This window comes from Vulpes lagopus, chromosome 4 (genome assembly GCF_018345385.1).
Source record: "Vulpes lagopus strain Blue_001 chromosome 4, ASM1834538v1, whole genome shotgun sequence".
Taxonomy (NCBI): Eukaryota; Metazoa; Chordata; class Mammalia; order Carnivora; family Canidae; genus Vulpes; species Vulpes lagopus.
The window spans coordinates 63808824-63826389 of record NC_054827.1 but is presented as its reverse complement, the minus strand read 5'-3'; the positions used below and the strand labels follow the sequence as shown (position 1 = coordinate 63826389).

Genomic DNA, 17566 nt, shown 5'->3' with positions numbered 1-17566 from the left:
TTATTACATTTTTCATTTCTAAAAATTCTATTTAGTTCTTTTAAAATATGTCTTTTGATAGTTTTTTTCTTATATATGTTTTAAATAACTTTTTAATATCTTTGAATATATCAAAACTTTATTTTGTATCAGGGATTTGAAAATATAATATTGAAGCCTTTGAGGATGTGGGTCTGTTGTCTGTTTTTCCTGTTGACTTGCACTAGTGCTGGCTTATTTCCTGTTGTTCTCTGTGATTTTTAGATTGTGAGTTTATGTTTGCTGCCATTCTATTTGTAGGCTTTCTTTTAAGGCCTGGATTAAAGGGTACCTTTCTCAAGGGATGATATTTGTCCGCTTTTGTCAGGCAATGAGCACTCCTGTAACGAATCCTTTTAAAAATACAAACAAGCAACACAAACTATGCAAATAGTGTAGATTCAGGTACTAAATCATGTGAATGGGTATTGATTTTCAAGAAAACCTTAAAAAAAAAAAAAAAACACCCAAACCCCAAACTCATGAATAGCCAAGGCCGAAAAGGACAATTTTTCTTACCGTTTGAGTCTTCAATTTTTGTTTTATTTTAGTTCACTATTTACAAAAGGGTATTGCCTGTCAGGGATCCTGGCTTTATAAAGATCAGCTCTTGATTTACCTCCCTATTATTCGCTGGCCCAAAGTTTTGTACGCATTTTCTAGGCCACAGTGAACAATATAATCTTCCACATTTCGTTAGTTTTCAAGCTTCTCTAGAGATAGTAGTCTTAGCATGCATCAGAATCACCCAGAGGATCTTCTAAAACATGGATTACATGGCCTTTGTCATGGTCACTCAACTCTGCTGTTGTCACAGAGAATACATGTATGCGCTCAGTTGTATTCCAATAAAACTTTACTTACAAAAATATGCATCAGGCCACATTTGGCCTGGAGCCACAGTTTGCTGACCCCTGCTCTAGACTGACATTTCTACTCTGTTCCTGGTCACAAGAGGTTTCTTTTGCTTCCCTGCAGGCACACCTAGTCATTTAAAAGGATTTAAACAAATTTTACTGAGAAAGTTTTAGGTGTTACATAGCAGGAAATATTTCAGGAACTTCATTCTAACATAATTGACAGAAATAGAAGCCCCGCATTTAAATTTCTACTTGTTTAAAGGATTTGGGGTAAGACTTTTCTACTGGAAATGATCTTTCCTACAAGTCTACTCTCTTTATTATGTATTTTTTTTTATTTATTTTATTTATTTTTAAAGATTTTATCTATTTATTTATTCATGAGAGACACACAGAGAGAGGCAGAGACACAGGCAGAGGGAGAAGCAGGCTCCATGCAGGAGCCCAATGAGGGACTCGATCCCAGGACCCCGGGGTCACGCCCTGAGCCCAAGGAAGATGCTCAACCACTGAGCCCCCCAGGGTCCCCAGGTCTACTCTCTTTAGTAGTCGATGAAAAGTTTATGATTAGCCCTTACTTTTCTGTAGAGGTTTTTTCTACCCTCTGCCCCTACAGAACATACTCGTCTACTTTACTGGGTGACCTCAAACACCCAGGACTTGCCCTGCTGTCTTACTACCTGACGCCTTTGCACGTATTGGTCCATCTTCCAGGCCGTTCTCCCTTCTTTCCCCACGATAAATCTGGTAAATTCCTGCAACTCCTTCAACTCTCATCAAAAGCACCTCTTTGGTAAAAGCTCTTCCTTCCCAAAGCTGCTGTGGCCCGTGTGTTCCGTCTAGTTGCGCCCATTATTACACCGATCATACTCCACTGCTAGGGCTAGTTTTCAAGAATGTCTTTTTGTGAGGCTGTGAGACACTCGAGGCTGGGGATGAGTCTTGTTTAAATGACCAGTGCTGATACATGCTTTTTATGTAATAAATTTGTTTGCTTTTGAAAAATGGAATAAATGGCTAAGCAAATGAATATTTAGGGAGTGGGATTTTAAACAAGCCACTCGTTTAAACCCTTAGATTTTAATCCATCTCGGTAATCACTGGCCAAATCAGAATCTCCTAAAGCCAGTCTCGTTTATGATTCTGGTTGAGTCAAACCTATTTAAAGTCAGCAGCAAAACACACAAGGACAGGAACCACTGCATGCATCACACCCAACCCAGCATCAGGGAGGCCATTTATTGTCTCTAAAATAAAACAAAAGACACAGTGTTTTGTTTCTCTTTTATTGCAACCCATTGCAAGGTCAAAAGATTCACGGAAATATAGAAACTACAAACTGGGTGAATTTCCTTTATCCACTCAAAAAGACATTAAAGACAAAGGACAAGAATTTTTCACTACAGCAATATATTTCATAGTCTTTATTCTGAAAATACTGTTGACATTTTGGAGAGGATAAAAAGCCCTGCATTAAACGTGTTCACATATATTTATGACACTCTAAGCAAAACAAGAAACTCTATATTGCCCAGAAATCATTTTAAGCCTCATTTCAAAGCATCTAATGAGAACACATTCAACAACCATCACAGGATCACTCAAGGTGATGCTTTTTTTTTTTTCTGGTTGGTTTTTTTTTTTTTTTTTTAAATTAATGCTTTGAGGCTGGATATGATATTTCTACAGATTTCTACAAATATACCACAGCAGTTTTCCAGGTTATGTTGCATCAGGCTTTCTGGATTAGTCAACATCTTAAAGAATAAGTGCAAGTTCCCCACCCCAACCCACCCCCCAAGCTAAAGCATGTTATAGTGCTGTATTTTAGATTCAAACAATGCAACATTAAAAAAAAAAAAAAAAAAAAAACAATTATACACCTCTGGAACCATTTGACAACCAAACTGTAACACTCTAAAGATTATCACAACTTTGAACTGAAATGGCACCATCCATATCATCAACCGCTCTCCCTTCTTTTGTCTTTTTTAACTATTTAAAATATAGTGTGACATATATAAAAATTAAACTTTTGTTTATTCACTCAAGCTACTATTACTATACATACTGTCTTATAAATTAGTTTTGGATTAAAAACCAGTTAAAATATTGTGAATTAAAATATTTTTCAGTGGTGGGGAAATGAACATGAAAACGATACCACTTGATGTGCAAGAACTTTTTTATTAATAATAAACAGCTTTTCTTCTTACACAAATTTATTCCTTTCAAATTAAATTAGTAACCTATTTAGTGATGGAAAAAAAATACCCTTGGTGCTTACTAACTAGATTTTCTTAACTGATTGGGATTAAAAGCAAAAAAACATATGCCACATCAGAAACATGTTGACATAATCAAAGGAAACGGTGTTTACAAAAAAGGAGTCACTATAAATAAGTGAATGGTATTTGTGAATGTAAAGCTATATTTTGTTGCTTACAGCTAGTATCATTTTAGACATATTGGGACTTACAGAAAGTGAAACTTAAACCTTAGTATATCTGTTAAAGACCAAAAAAAAAAAACCAAAAACCAAAAAACCCAGTTATGTCCACATTGGGGAAGAATAAATAGCAAACTCACAGGGCAGGGTTTTGTATCTAGCTCTACTGTGAAAGATAATCACTCTTTAGCTTAAAAAGACTCCCCTGCTGTCTTGATTATAAATCGAGACACAGGAAAGTTTACTTGAGCCTGAGTCCCTACTATGAATTAATTGTAAAGATGTGTGAAATCAAAACATATATTCATTTACTGATAGATATTGTCTTAACTGAAAGCTGGCAATCTTGAAACAAAGAAACGCTTATTTCCGACAAGTGTAAACACAAATCTTAATGAAAAGATTTTCTAATTTTTCCTCTTAACTCATACATTAACCAGCAATAGATCTCTGTAGTAGCACAAGAACTATTCAAAATTAACATGCATATATCCAAAAAACCTGTTCTAAAGCCCAAAGCAAAGCAAAAAAAAAAAAAAAAAAGATAAATCAATAGGAAGATTGTCTACTTATATCTCACTCATTAATCTTCTATTCATGTGACTACCTCCAAATCTTAGAAATAAACTTTCATAATTACCAAAATCAACAAAAATAATTAAATGATCTGTAGGTATTGTTTTATTTTGTTTTTTTTTTTTTTAATAACTGCACACTAGTATTACACTGGTGCTTTGAATGTGGATAACGCTTAAGGGTAGCTCCAAATATCATTAAATATATCCGGACCAGTTGCAATCCATGAAACAAGAGCGAATACAACATTAACATAAACCTTAACGAAAATATTCAGGACTCTACAGAACAAATTTGCAGAATAATGGATAATTAACTTGTGTGAGCTGGCCAGGGGAGCTCAGATCGTGGCCTCCATATAAAAACTTCTCAGAAGGCTTTATGTTCTCAAGTCCCTCCCTCACTTGCAGACAGCAAGTTAGCCACCTGTGCATATCCCGGGTTGGGTGCCGAGCTTCCTCAGTGGCCTGGAGGAAGGCCCATCCGTCAGAGACCGATCTAGAAAGAAAGTGCCCTGGCGTTTGTGCTCACGCGGCACAGGTACTGGCATGTTAGGGTGTGTGTGTGTGAGGACCTATACGTGTGTAGGCCCCTGAAATGTTGCAAAGGCCTGGTTTCCTGGTTTCTAATTGGTGCAACATCCCTTCTGGCCTGGTCACCATCAGGAGCAGTGCACAATTCTATTCCATCGGAAGAGAAGGCCGATGGATGCCTTCATTTCGGGGCATCTTCAAGAGGCGGCAATTAGAAGATCAACATACTAGGGCCTACGGTTTTTGGTTTTACAGTAAATAAAAAACATTTTTTCTTTAGAGAAACAAGCCTTTGAGTTTAAAAACCAAAGGGTCTGTGGCTTTCAAAAATCTTTAATTTTTAAGGAAAAAACAAAAAAAAACAAAAAAACACCCCACCCCAGCTCACCTGGGAACAAACAGCAATTGCGCTTATGCTATGCGGTATGCGAACAAGACACACATATACACTGGGGTACACCCGTAGACGTGGAACAGGGAAAATCTTTCCAAGGGCTCGGCCCCCCAGATCTCCCCCCCGCCCCCGGAGCAGGAGCGTTAGGAGGAGGCTGCAGACATGTTGGGGGTCCAGCCCATCTGATAGGCCCTCTCCAAGGTCCTCTTGCAGTCCTGCAGCACGGTGCTGAAGGTGATGTGGGGGTACTGCTGCACCAGCTGCTCCACCGTCACTTCGTTGACCTGCAAGCACAGAAGAGCCGCCGTCACACACAGGCCCACTGAGCCCGGCAGCCGCCCGTGGACTCCGGGGAGGAGCCCTCGCCCCTTCCTTCGCGGTAGTGCCAGGCAGCATCCATGACACGACGCGACACGTGTCCTTGCTGTCTGCCCTCCCGATGCCTCGGCACTGCACTCACCCGGAGGGATGCTTAAAAAAGACATACGCTATCAAGGAACTGAACGTGTTTTCTAGAAGCGTGAGCGATAGGGACTTGTGGAGACCTTCACGGTGCCCGTGGGAGAGCCGGGGCGCGGGAGGGGAGGCGGCAGTAAGGCACCATTCTTAGGTGCCTCTGCCTTCATCGTCAACCCGACAGCTTTTTTAAGGACAAAACTCTGGATTGGGAGAGAAGATCCACGGGATTCCAGCTAGGAGTGCTGGGGAAAATGTTTATTTTTCTTCCCTTTAAATGTTAAGGTATTGCAAACTCCAAGTCCCTTTGTGAAAAGGGCTGAAATGTGAGGAATCAATAATTAAAACATATGTGGCTGGCAGGTCAGGGATGGCCCCGATAGACCTTAACCATCAAAGATACCACCTTGATTCTTGATTAGACAAGGCAATCAGACAGGCCTAATTAAAACTAACACCTTTACAATTGCTGTGCTGTGAAGGGATTAATTTGTCAATTATTTTTAAGCTGATTGCAGTTCGTATCACAGAAGCAGACAGCTTCCTTCATCCTTTAGATAAATAAATGATTAACCTAAGAACCACAACTTTTAGGTAGCTTTATTTAAAATCTTTATTGAACACTTGGGCATTTTCAGATACATCAATATTTCATTTATACTGAGTAAGCTGATCTGAAAGGAGGTGCTTATGATACACAGTTCCGTGCTCCCTCTCCATGTCTGTCCATTATTGAAAAGGATCAGGGCCGCAAGGAAAAACCTAAAACAACATCAAACCCTTGCTGTTTGCTTTGAAAGCCTGTTAAAGAAGGATGATGACCATGACATTCCATCATCTGCACTTTTCTGAAATGACATGATGTTCTCTGGGTGATTTGGAAAACTATGCTATATATAATCTCTTTTTAAAAAAATGAGAATTGATATTCCAGCATTGCATTGATGGTAATCCGTCGGCACACCTCTCTATTCAAGACTTGCTTATATTTAAATCAACCTTCATTCCAATTTCAATCAAACCATGTAGGTAATCAGTTTTTGTGATACAGATATGATGTATAACGCTGTTTTCAAAAACAAGAAGAAGATAATTTTAAATAAAAAGGAAAAACTGATAAACAAATTAGAGTTGAGAATATGAATTGATGGCCCTAAGATGATTTTTAAACAGCGTTTTTATTTTATTTTTTTTAAAATTTAAATGTATGCTCTAAGTCTTGAGTTGAGGCAGCTTACAACAATATACTTAGAAGGTCCCGCACCAACTAGCCCTGCCAGTCGCTCTAGCATGTTTTTTGATACTCCAGTCACCTGACTTCATTTCAGTTTATCGAGTTGTCCAAGTTTCTTCTGGCCTCAGGGTCTTTGCACATGCTATTCTCTTTACCTGGAATACTTCTTAATCCACTTTCTCCTAAAAACCCTTTCTTTATGCCTACTTCCTAGTCACTCTTGAGTTCTTAGCTTCCATGTCATTTCCCCGGGAAACTTTGATCACTGCCTTATCCCTGCTCCCCCTCCCCCCAATCCAGGTAAGGCTTCCAGGTCATTTATTTTATTTATTTTATTTTTTTCAGGTCATTTATTCCTTCAACATTGCCCCCTTGGTCTTCATAGCACCTAGAAAGTTAGTTTATAATTGCTTCATTCCATGTCTGGCTCCCAAAGCCAAAATCATTTTTGTATCCGTAAGTTAGGCCTAGCGATTAGTGAATGAATGATAAATACCAAATAACAAATAAAAAACAGGAACTCAATGCAAAGCAAAGCCATACACTAACATACTAGTCACAAAGACCAACGACTCCTGAGCAGCTCCTCTTTGGCTGAGGAAGTCCCTCCTTCGGTAGGTCTTCCCACCCGAGCCTATCTCCCAGAGAGGCTGGGTTAGGTCCCCCCTTCCCTATGCACCTGTGGCTGGCACCCTGCATGGGTTTTCTTATACTGAGGCTCTCTCATGTTGCAATCCTCTCTTTACTCGCCTGTCCCTCCCACCTGAACAAAAGCCTCTGGGGACCAGGGACCTGCCGCCTTTGACTTTTAAGGCTGTCAAGTTGGGTGAAACACAGAAAAGAAACAGGACCATTGTGGTTCATACCATGGACTTCAGAATCGACCAGAAACAGGCCTGAACACTAGTTTCACTTTATTTCTTTAAGATTTCGTTTCCTCAACTCTATGCACGGGATAAAAATACGTAAGTCATAGGACTGGTATGAGGATTAAGTGTAATGATATGCTTAACACTGTGACGGACATAACAAGGTCCCGGAATGGTAGCTCTATTACAGCAGGCACTCAATAAATGGTTATTGAGTGCGTGAATTAATTAACGATGTGTTAGGGTGACCCGCTCTCCATAGTGATGTTCAATATTGTTCAATCTCTGAGATAGTTCAGAAATGAGCCCTGATAACAATAGTTGTAAAGTTCAAAATAAAAGAATCACAGGGCAAGAAGTGACCTTTAAAATATACTTCATACGTAAGCAGAGTTGATTATATCTTAATCGCTTTCTGGGGGAGATTCTAGAACTTTTCTTAATAAAACGGTCCAGGTTTTAAATATCTACTTTCAGAAATCCTCCCTTTTCTTTACCCGAAATCCCCCATTCTGCTACCTTCCCCCCTCCTGCCGTCAGCAAACCCATAAGGATGCTGGTCTCATTAAGAAAGAACTGAAGTCATTTGGTCAGAGAGGAAGCCCAGAAAAATCTACACCGCATCACAAGGGAAGAAAGTGTGGTCCAAGCCACTTAGTATTCAAGGAAGAACTAACTACCTGAAAACAGATGACAAAAGAATGGAGGAGAGAAAACATTTAAACCCACCGTAAGGATGGGGGACTGCCTTCTGTGCTGTGTCTTTTCTGATCTACACGTGGGCCTTTATGAAGTCCTATAGCCACGGCTGACAGGCAATTTGTTTGGGGGGCCCAATTTTTAAAAATAGGAAATATCTCTATGTGATACCTGTTTTGCAGGAAGAGGGATACAATTCACCGTAAGCAAACTCAATATATGAAGATAAATTTATGAAGTACATCAAGGAGGGTATAACCTGCTCACCTCGTGAAGTCTTCCATGGGCGGGTTAATTTATTTTCTCAGCTCTCCCAACGTATTTTATATATGCCTTGATTGACCAAAATTCAATTTACCTATTTCTGTTGCATTAAGTCAGGTCTACCTGTAGCTGAGAATACAGAGTATATTAGCTCTCTGGCCTTCTCAGGTTATGGGCAGGGGGAGACGGTGACTTGGCTTCACGTGGCTGTATGAAAATCGGAACTAGCAAACCTCTGTGTGTATAATACACCTTCTGAGCGATCTTTGTGCTAACTGTGCTCTGTAAACTCTAGAAAACAAAGCAGAGGGGGAAATGCAAATATCCCATTTTAGGGCTTTGTCGGGTAGAAGCTATTCAGGGGAAATACATGTGTTCCCACTACGGAAGGTTCTATCTTTTACTTATAGTGTCTCCTGGCGATACAGTGTGACAAATTTTATACTGAAGTTATTTTCATTTACTCCTCAGAAGTACAAATTATGCTCACCTCTTTGTATAGAATCCATAAGCACTTTGGTGCCTTAGAGAAAGAGTTTGGTGTAAGACACCAGGAGGGTGTCTTATCATTTTAAATCATTTTAAATCGTTACGCCTACATACACATTTCTGCAGACATTTTGTCATGCACAACTCCACTTGCTAGAATGAAAAGAACCATTCTCTGTTCCAACTCACAAAATGTGTGTAATATAAAAAAGGAACATAGATGAATCTTTAAAAATTTCCCCACGATCCCTGGTTTTCTGTATTCAATTTCTTTTCCTCCTTCCGAAAACTATCAACGGCAACGCCTGTATTACACGGGAGATTTGAAAAACGCAGCCTATCTTCCTAAAGAAATATGCAGTGGTGTCATTTGAAGAAATTACCGTGATTAAAGGGGAAAAAAGTGTGTATCACAGGTATTTTTTTTAAATATAAGAAAGATGGGATTTTATAGTTCTCTCCAAAGACTGCACAACCATAATTTACATTTTCAAAATTATTATAACTCTTTTCAAGGTAGTAGCAATTTGTCTGGTATTTTAATCTATTTTGAGTTAACATCTATTAGCACTTTTTCAAAATGTGAGGTAAATTGCTGTGCTAATTAAGGTAAATCACACCATAGCTTCATTCTATGGCTGCTGCGACTATGGAAGGGTGAGGAGAGAACCTTCAGAGCCTCCAAGACCCACCGCACTAATTTATCTAGATCATCACACCGCGGCTTCACCTCTTCATCAATACTTTGTCTGGAAAGTTCCAGCTAAGTGTAAGCCCAGGCCTGAAGTATCTCCCCAATGATACCTACCATTCTAGAGAGACTATTTCTGATAGAATTTGCTGAAGAAACCACGTAGATTACGTGATTCTTATTTCTTCTTTGACTTATGTTTTAAAACAGGACATGTTTCTTGTGAGGGGCAGAAATACTGGACACCTGCATATATTAAATTCACATTTATGAATATGATAAACCCCTTAAAATCACTTCTTTCCAAATCACTTTTTTTTCTAAATGCTTTTTTTCTAAAAGCTGCCCTGCAAAAAGTGACCACTACTAAAAATGCCAGCGCCAAGAACGTGCATCGCATCATCTCTAGACTGTCAGTTCCTTGACAGCAAAGAGTCTTTGGGTCATTTCTTTTATTTTTTTTTTTAAGGTTTTATTTTTTTATTCATGAGAGACTGAGAGGCAGAGACACAGGCAGAGAGAGCAGCAGGCCCCATGCAGGGACCCCGAAGTGGGCCTCGATCCCAGGACCCCGGGATCTGCACCCTGGGCTGAAGAAAGGAGCTCAATCGCTGAGCGACCCGGGCGCCCCCGAGTCACCTCTTGGTGTCCAGGTCTGGGCACGCTGCCTGATGCGTTCTCGCCCCGTTAGTCCCGAGCTCAGGAGACAGAAGTGTTTCCTGGTTTTGTCCACTGCCAAGTCCCCGGCGCCTGCAGAAGGCCTGGCACCTGGGAGGGACTCGAAAAATATTTGCTGGCTGAGTTACTGTCGTGGTCGGGCAGTGAACAGGTACTGAGGGGACACGGAGCGGCAATCAGCAGTGCCTCGGAAGCTGTGCAGGTAAGCCCACCGTGTTTCCAGACTGTTCCAGGCCCGCGGGGACAGCCTCTAGAGTCTTGACGTTTCAGCGGCGCCCAAGTCCTGTTGTCCTCTGAAGATCCTGCCCAAGGCGACCCTGTGCTGCTCCCTCCTTCCCAGCTGTGCCTCTTTCCAGATGTGCCCTTGCTGGGGTGTCCGTGCGCACAGGAGGCCTGGGGACAGTCGCTGACACCGCCACTTGACGGAAATCTAAGGCTTCTGCCTGCAGCCCCAGCCCCCGCTCAGGGCACTCGAGCTTTTGTGACGTCTCAGATCCCTTGTCATGTTGCACTGACCCGGGGCAGAGAGGGAGCCGTGGCCAGGTGTCCGGCTCGAAGCCATGCGGCCTCCTGCCACCTGCGGGCCGCCCGCCGCCTGCCGCCTGGGGGGGGCGCCTGGGCGCGGCAGGGGGCACCTGTGGCTGGAGAGCGGAGGCCCTGGGGCCGCGGTGGCAGCACGCCTGACACGTGGCTAGGCCTTCCTCCTAATGACCGACAAAGGCGAGACGGAACCGTGTCCCCGTTCCCACCATCCGGGAGGCCACGCGGGTCACACTGCGCAAGTAGTGGCTGGGCCGCGAAGCCGGGAGCCCTGGGCACCCCCAGCGGAGGACGGTCGCCGGTGTCCCTCGGCCTCCCAGCCGGCCCTCCCCATCCCGGCGCAGAGAGACATGTGGCTGTGGCCGAAGGGGTGGGGCACGCCGGGGATGGCTGTGGCTGCAGGGGTGGGGGACAGGACAGGGACGGCTGTGGCCGTGGGGGGGGGCACAGCGGGGATGGCTGTGGCCGCAGGGGTGGGGGACAGGATGGGGACAGCTGTGGCTGCAGGGGTGGGGGGCACGGCAGGGACGGCTGTGCACCTGCGCTCCGGGCCTGGGGGTGCCAGCTGCTGGGGACGGGCACCCGGCCTTCCCAGGGGTCTGGGAAAGGCTTCCAGAACATGTCACATTGAATTGGACTTCCAGGGGTGTCTGGGGGGCTCAGCGGCTCAGGGATTGGTCCTGCATCAGCCCCCACAGGGAGCCCGCTTCTCCCTCGCCTGTGCCTCTGTGTCTCTCTGTGCCTCTCTGAATAATTAAATAAAAAAATCTTAAAAGACACATTGACTCGAGGTCCTGAAGGACAAGGGGGCACCGCCCGTGTACCTACGTGTCAGGTGCACACATCAGACTCAGGGAAGAAAGCCAACCCACGGCCTGCCTGCGTAGACCCTGACCTGCCTCCCGGAGCCGCGGCCACAGTGTCTGTAGCCCACGGAGCAAAGGACGCGTGTGGCCGCAGTAGCTCTCATGTCGTGTGGCCGCGTTCCAGGGTGGGGGGACGGAGCCCCTTGTGCGGGGGCAGCAGGGAGCCCACAGCAGGCCCGCGGAGGCGCTGCCCACGGCCCCCGCGGCTCCCCCGTCCTGATGCAGGGCTCCGGCCCCCGCCCCGGCAGCTCCCCCAGCTCCCGGCCTCCCCGCGGCCCAGGGCCCCAGCTTGTCGGCCGGGCCGCAGGCCCCCCCAATCCGCTCCTCGCGGCCTTCTCCAGGGGGCCCGCACTGGTTCTCCATGGGTCCGTACTCACGAGGTGCAGCAGAGGTCGCCGGGCACAAAGCACATTCAGAGGAGGCCCCCCAGCTCTTCAGGCCGGGCTGGCGGCCCCGAGGTGGGCACGTGTTCAATGGGCAGAATAAGGGTAACGTGAGTTCCAGTAAGACATCGAATTTGCATGTAGATGAGATGAGTCATCTAAGTGCAGTTGAAGATATTTTAAATAGGACGCTAAGAAAAGAAGGAAGCACGTCGATCTTCCTAGGACCCTGCCCAGCGACACCCCGCGCCAGGCCCGCTCCGGGTTCTACTTCCTTCCCTCGGCAGCAGGGCTCCTCACGTACCCGTGTGGGTGGCAGGCGCGTCCTGCCGAGGGTTCCCTGGGCCCGAGCTGGGAGGTCCAGGACGCCGACGGGGACTGTGGGAGCGACTGTCACCCCCTCACCTCCCCGTCCTGTTCAGCGGCAGGGCCCAGGATGGGGGACAGGGCCTTCCCCTGACTGTGACTGCGGAGTGCTGTGCAAACCGTTCTCGCTGGGACCCAAGCACCTGCTCCTTGCCTCTGCTCTGCAGGCCGCCGCAGTGTGTCCCTTCCCTCTGCCTGAGTCAAACCCATGTCCTTTTCCACGAAGCATGAACAGTACAACCATCCGGATGCTCCCCATGTGCTTACTGACGCGGCATGAGCTACGCTGTGGCTGCCACCAGGAACACAAACAAGAATACGGTGGCTCTCGGCCCAACTGCTCACCACGGTCACCTGGGGATCTTTCAAGGGTCCCGATGCTCAGGTCATACCCCAGACTGACTGTATCTGAACCCGCGGGCGTGGGGCCCGGGCCCCAGGCCTCCTCCTGCCCCCAGCATAGCACGGGCTCAGTCCTACTGGTCTAAAGCTTTCATCTGAAGCACTCACAGAGGGCACAGGTGACTTCTGCTCTCGGGGAATCTGAAGGCAGGTTCTAAACTGAGATGATTTAAAGGTGGCAAGTCACGCGTTCGCCTCCCGTGTCGCCCTCCACGTTAAACTGAGTCAGGGCTCCTGGAGAAAAGGAAACCGTGGCTCCGACAGCCGATTAGCCCATCTTTTTTACAAATACTTGTCACTAACGTGAAACAAAAGGTACATTTTTTTGAATGTGGTAGAAACAGACTGGTTTCCTCTTCTTCAGCATTGGTATTGGGACTCTAGTTGGGCACAGCCAAGGAGGCCACCTCCTGGCCTCCCTGATAGCTAAAGGAAGGGACGATTTCCCTAAACCCGGCTGTCACGTGGAGGTATGTAGTGCTTCCTCATGGGACCATCCACAAGGTGGAAGGACAGGGCCCACGTGACTGGGAAATGTTTAATATAATCTTAAGAGGAAACACTGATCATCATCTTGGAGACTGGAGGCCACCTGCTGAATATGGGAGTCAGCTGATTACAGGCCACCCACAATGCACTACGCTTCATGCGTGAACCTCGTACCGCTAGCCCGAGGCCTTTAAGGATTTTTTTTTTTTTTTTTTTTTTTTTAGAGAGAGAGGTAAAAAATATTACTCTTGGGTGGCAAAAAACTCATCTAAAAGTCCCAAAGCATAGAAAAAGACAGATACTGAGAATGCAATGAACCTGACAGAGGCAGGCTCATAAATTCAGTCAACTTTGTCAAATGCAGTCATTCCATTCCAGAATCTGCAATGATTGGAAGTGCTATGCTCTGTCAATATCCACAACAGGCCTGGCTTCATGCTGTCTCTTTTTCATGAAATGTGGGCTGCCTGTTAACACTAGCATTGCTTTCTATTCACTTGAATTAGCACAGTGAGAAAGCAGCAAAGAACCTGGGAGGATGAGGATCACAGAAATGCCTGCAGTGTTAAGTGAGACTCGGGGCTCACCAACCTGAAGCCTCTAATTAGAGATTAGTGCGACAGGAGTCCAACCACCAGACTGTCAAAGAAATTAGTGACATTTTCATTCCCCGTTTCACCAAGCAATCTTCCACCAAGAAGGATGTTTCATGTCAAGTGTGAGCTCTACATGTAGCCTTGCAGAGCCCATTCTGAGGCCTCGGTCTGCTGGCCATGGAACTGACCTACTGCACAGATCTATAGATTTTGGGGGATACGGATTTGCATGTGTGGCGCAGATGGGAACCAAAGCAGCCCAGTCTGGGGCATCAAGATGGAGAGAGCCCCTTGGGGAGTCATCTGAACTGCTCTAAATGGTTTAGCAAAAGACTGACTATTTGAGACACACTGGGTCCTAATAAGATAATTAATGTAGTCACTAACCGAGCGGTAAGTGCAATGTATTTATAGAACACATCTGGGTGTTTCTAAATTAAACTCTCAAAGTTAAGCTGAAAAACACAATTGAGAAAAAAAAAAAAAGAAACCTCTCAGAACTAAAAATGTCTTTTATGCTTAATGGCTTTCTTGATTTCAGTTTTTTTCTTTTTTTTTTTCAGTTTTTATTTTCTTATGTAAAGCCTTGGGCAGCGGCAATCACCAGTGGATGCCTAGTGAAAAAAATCTCTCTCTAAAACGGCAGCTTCTGTCCCGTAGAATTTATGGATTTGACCTGCTTCCTAAAACAAATTTATTACCAGCAAAAAATTTATTCTGCGTAAAAGTGATCTGTAAATCTGTAGATTAGAACACCTGAAAACAAGTGAGATTTTTGGTTTACAGACGAGAGACTCTACATAAATCAGAGCATTTCAGGGTTAGGCTCTGAAGAATTCTGAGTCCGATCATCCAGCAGATGCCTGAATTTTACCTGTTGACCGTCCTGAACCCCAGGGGCTCTGGGCTACACTCAGAATTCCCCAGCTATAGGAAACTCTATAAATCCAAGGTGTCCTCTTTCACAGTCATTTCTTTCCCTCTGTCCAGATACTTCTTATAATCTGCAAAATTATTAGCAGGAGGTGGGATCTCATGTTTTTCGAACTTGCTTTAAGGCATACAATACTTCTGCAAACCAAAAGAATAAACACATAAACAAGCCAAATAGGTAAACTAAAGAAATAAAGCAGTAGAGGTGGGGCTGCCCTGAAGTTTGGTGTAAGCACCAGACGCCCGGCCCTCGTGGCCAGCTTGCCATTCCCAGAGACCCTGAGGAACCTCCTCAAACCCTGCAGCTACACAGAAGACAGATGAGAAACCTTCTCCATCCGCGCATCATGCGATATATAATTTGCGCAGGGATGATTATGTGCCAGCCACTGTGGCGGGGTCTGGCCATGGATGGGAGGAAAATCCCAGAGGGAGAAATCCATGGATCCCACATGTGGACAAGGAGGAGAGCGACGAGGAAGAGGAAGGTGAGAATGCACCACCACAGCAGATAAGAGCTGGGGTTTGCTGCTTGCTGCCTGTAAGGAACTTTGCACACGCGGACTCATTTAATCCTCCCCGTGGTTTATGGGAGAGGTGTTGTTTTTTTATTTCCACTTTACAGACGAGGGAAGCAGTGCCGGAGATGGAGAGAGAAAAGCCAGGAGCGCGGGGACACCGAAGGCAAGAGAAAAGCATTCTCAGGCAGGAGGGCACGGTTACCAGGGCGATGCAGCTGCTAGGGGATGGAGCAAAGTGTGGACAGAGAAGTGGCCCCTGGGTGTGGTGACAAGGGAGTCACCCGTGATGCTGGAGGGAGCAGAATCAGTGGGGTGGGGGTGGGGGGGCAGGAAACAGAACGCCAGAGGCCCCCGGCTAAAAGATGTGGGATCAAAGCAAGGTTCTTTATGCAGAAGAAATATACTTTGGGGTGCCAGTTCTGAAAATTAATTTGTAGTCTCACTGCTGTGGAGCTGCTGGCTTGATGGTCTGTCTCCCCCAAGAGCCCATGGCTCCACGCAGGCAGGGGTGGTCTCGTTTCCTGGTTTTTTTCGGACCTGTCACCTATCACGGTGACTGGAACACAGTAAGCGACTCAACAGATATTTCGTGAATTCAGTGGATAAAATACATGATAAAAATTGGGACACGGAGGGATGCCTGGGTGGCTCAGTGGTTGAGCATCTGCCTTCAGCTCAGGGCCTGATCCCAGGATCTGGGATCGAGTCCCATGTCGGGCTCCCTGCATGGAGCCTGCTTCTCCCTCTGCCTGTGTCTCTGCCTCTCTCTCTCATGATTAAATAAATAAATCTTAAAAAAAAAAAAAATTGGGGCAGGGGAGGGAGTTTAGGTTTCTCCTTGAAAAACTGCTTGCCAAACCAAATGTTCCCTGCACAACTTGCCGCTGAATGCCTGGGCCTCACACGCAGGCTGAGCGGGCTCCTCCCCGAGGGCCTTTGGTCCCTCGGTCTCCTGAGCCACCGCCAGCTGTCCTTATTTCCACTTTGTGAAGACAGGTGCTTAGGAGTCCTGGGATCTAATCTGAGCCCTGTTAGGAAATGGCTGTTACCTTTTCTATTTCTAAATTAGAAAAATAATATGATCCCGCAGCCTAATTCTTTCATATAATTACTTAAGCCACATCAGAGTTCCAAGGAGATTATTTACTGCAAAGCCATGATGCTCCCGGGTGCCGTCAGGCAAACCCCAACATAACATTCTATTCACCTACAGCATTTGGGGAACAGCAGACCCTTGCCTTCCTCCTTTCTAAAAAAGAAAAATAAAATCAACATCCATCAGCCTCATAGCAGAAGTGAACAAAGCGTAAGCACCTCCTTACAACACACCGCCTTACGGGGTTCTAGGGAGACAGCGTGGGAGACACGTCCCAGCCTGGACGCTGCGTGGCCATCTAACTGGCCAAATCCTTACCCTGCTCAGGAGAAAGGCCCATGACCTACTGGTCTCTGAATTTCTTCTTCTTTCAAGTGTAACTGTGATTTAATGGGTCTTAAAAACATGAAAAAAAAAAGAAAAAAGAAAGAAAGAAAGAAAGAAAAAGATAGATTCTATTTGTTTCTGAGGATTGCTAAGTCCCAGGGCCTAGTTTTTCTTAGTAAGATGTTAGCGTATGAACCTTATGAGCCGCGTAGGTCACGTCGTGGTTAAATACCACGTGCAAGATTCCGGAACGGATACGCATATACGGACAAGTAATAGCAGTGGTCGTGGTTGATCTTCACGGACGGCTTACCGTGTGCATGACGTGGGGTCAAGTGCTCTATTGCACTATATCTCATTTAATCGCCCTACAGAGGAGATATATCCCGGTTTTTCAGACAGTGAAACTGAGGCTCCTGGAGCTCAAGCTGCCCGAGGTCCCACAGCAGTGGAGCACCCAGCAGTGTGACACTGGTGCTCACCCGTTTAAGCTCTGCCACGAAGCTCCAGGCTGTGTTTCTTGGCCAATCCTTAAATACAGGGAAGGCCTTTCGGGTGACCAGGCCTGGAGGCAGAGGAGACGGGAGCTCCCGGCTACCGTGAGGTCGTGAGGTCACCTTGGGGTTTCAGCTGGTGTGTTTTTCTGTTTCCTTTACCAAGAATAGTCAGGAGAGGGTTGTAAAGATGTGTTTTGAAGCGTTCCTACGTGAAAATCACCCGAGAAACTGTTTCATCAGCAAAAGGTGCAAGATGCTGATGCTTCCCGTGCAGGACTGGGGTTGGGGCCTGCAGGCCGTGGCCCGTCCCTGACGGCGTCCCAGCCTCCCCCCTCTTGCT

At 45.6% G+C, this 17566-nt stretch overlaps 1 protein-coding gene across 2 annotated transcripts in view; it reads right to left on the bottom strand.

Annotated features, from left to right (window-relative positions):
* Positions 1 to 2150: 2150 nt before the first annotated feature.
* FBXL17 (F-box and leucine rich repeat protein 17) overlaps positions 2151 to 17566 on the bottom strand; it is a 495621-nt gene continuing 480205 nt past the window's right edge. The window contains exon 9 of one of the 2 annotated variants that reach the window (XM_041751974.1): positions 2151 to 5114. In XM_041751974.1, the coding sequence (XP_041607908.1) occupies positions 4974 to 5114 (141 nt within the window). In that variant the 3' untranslated portion in view covers positions 2151 to 4973. The remainder of the gene's footprint in view (positions 5115 to 17566) is intronic. The other variant, XR_005987299.1, reaches the window with a different exon arrangement.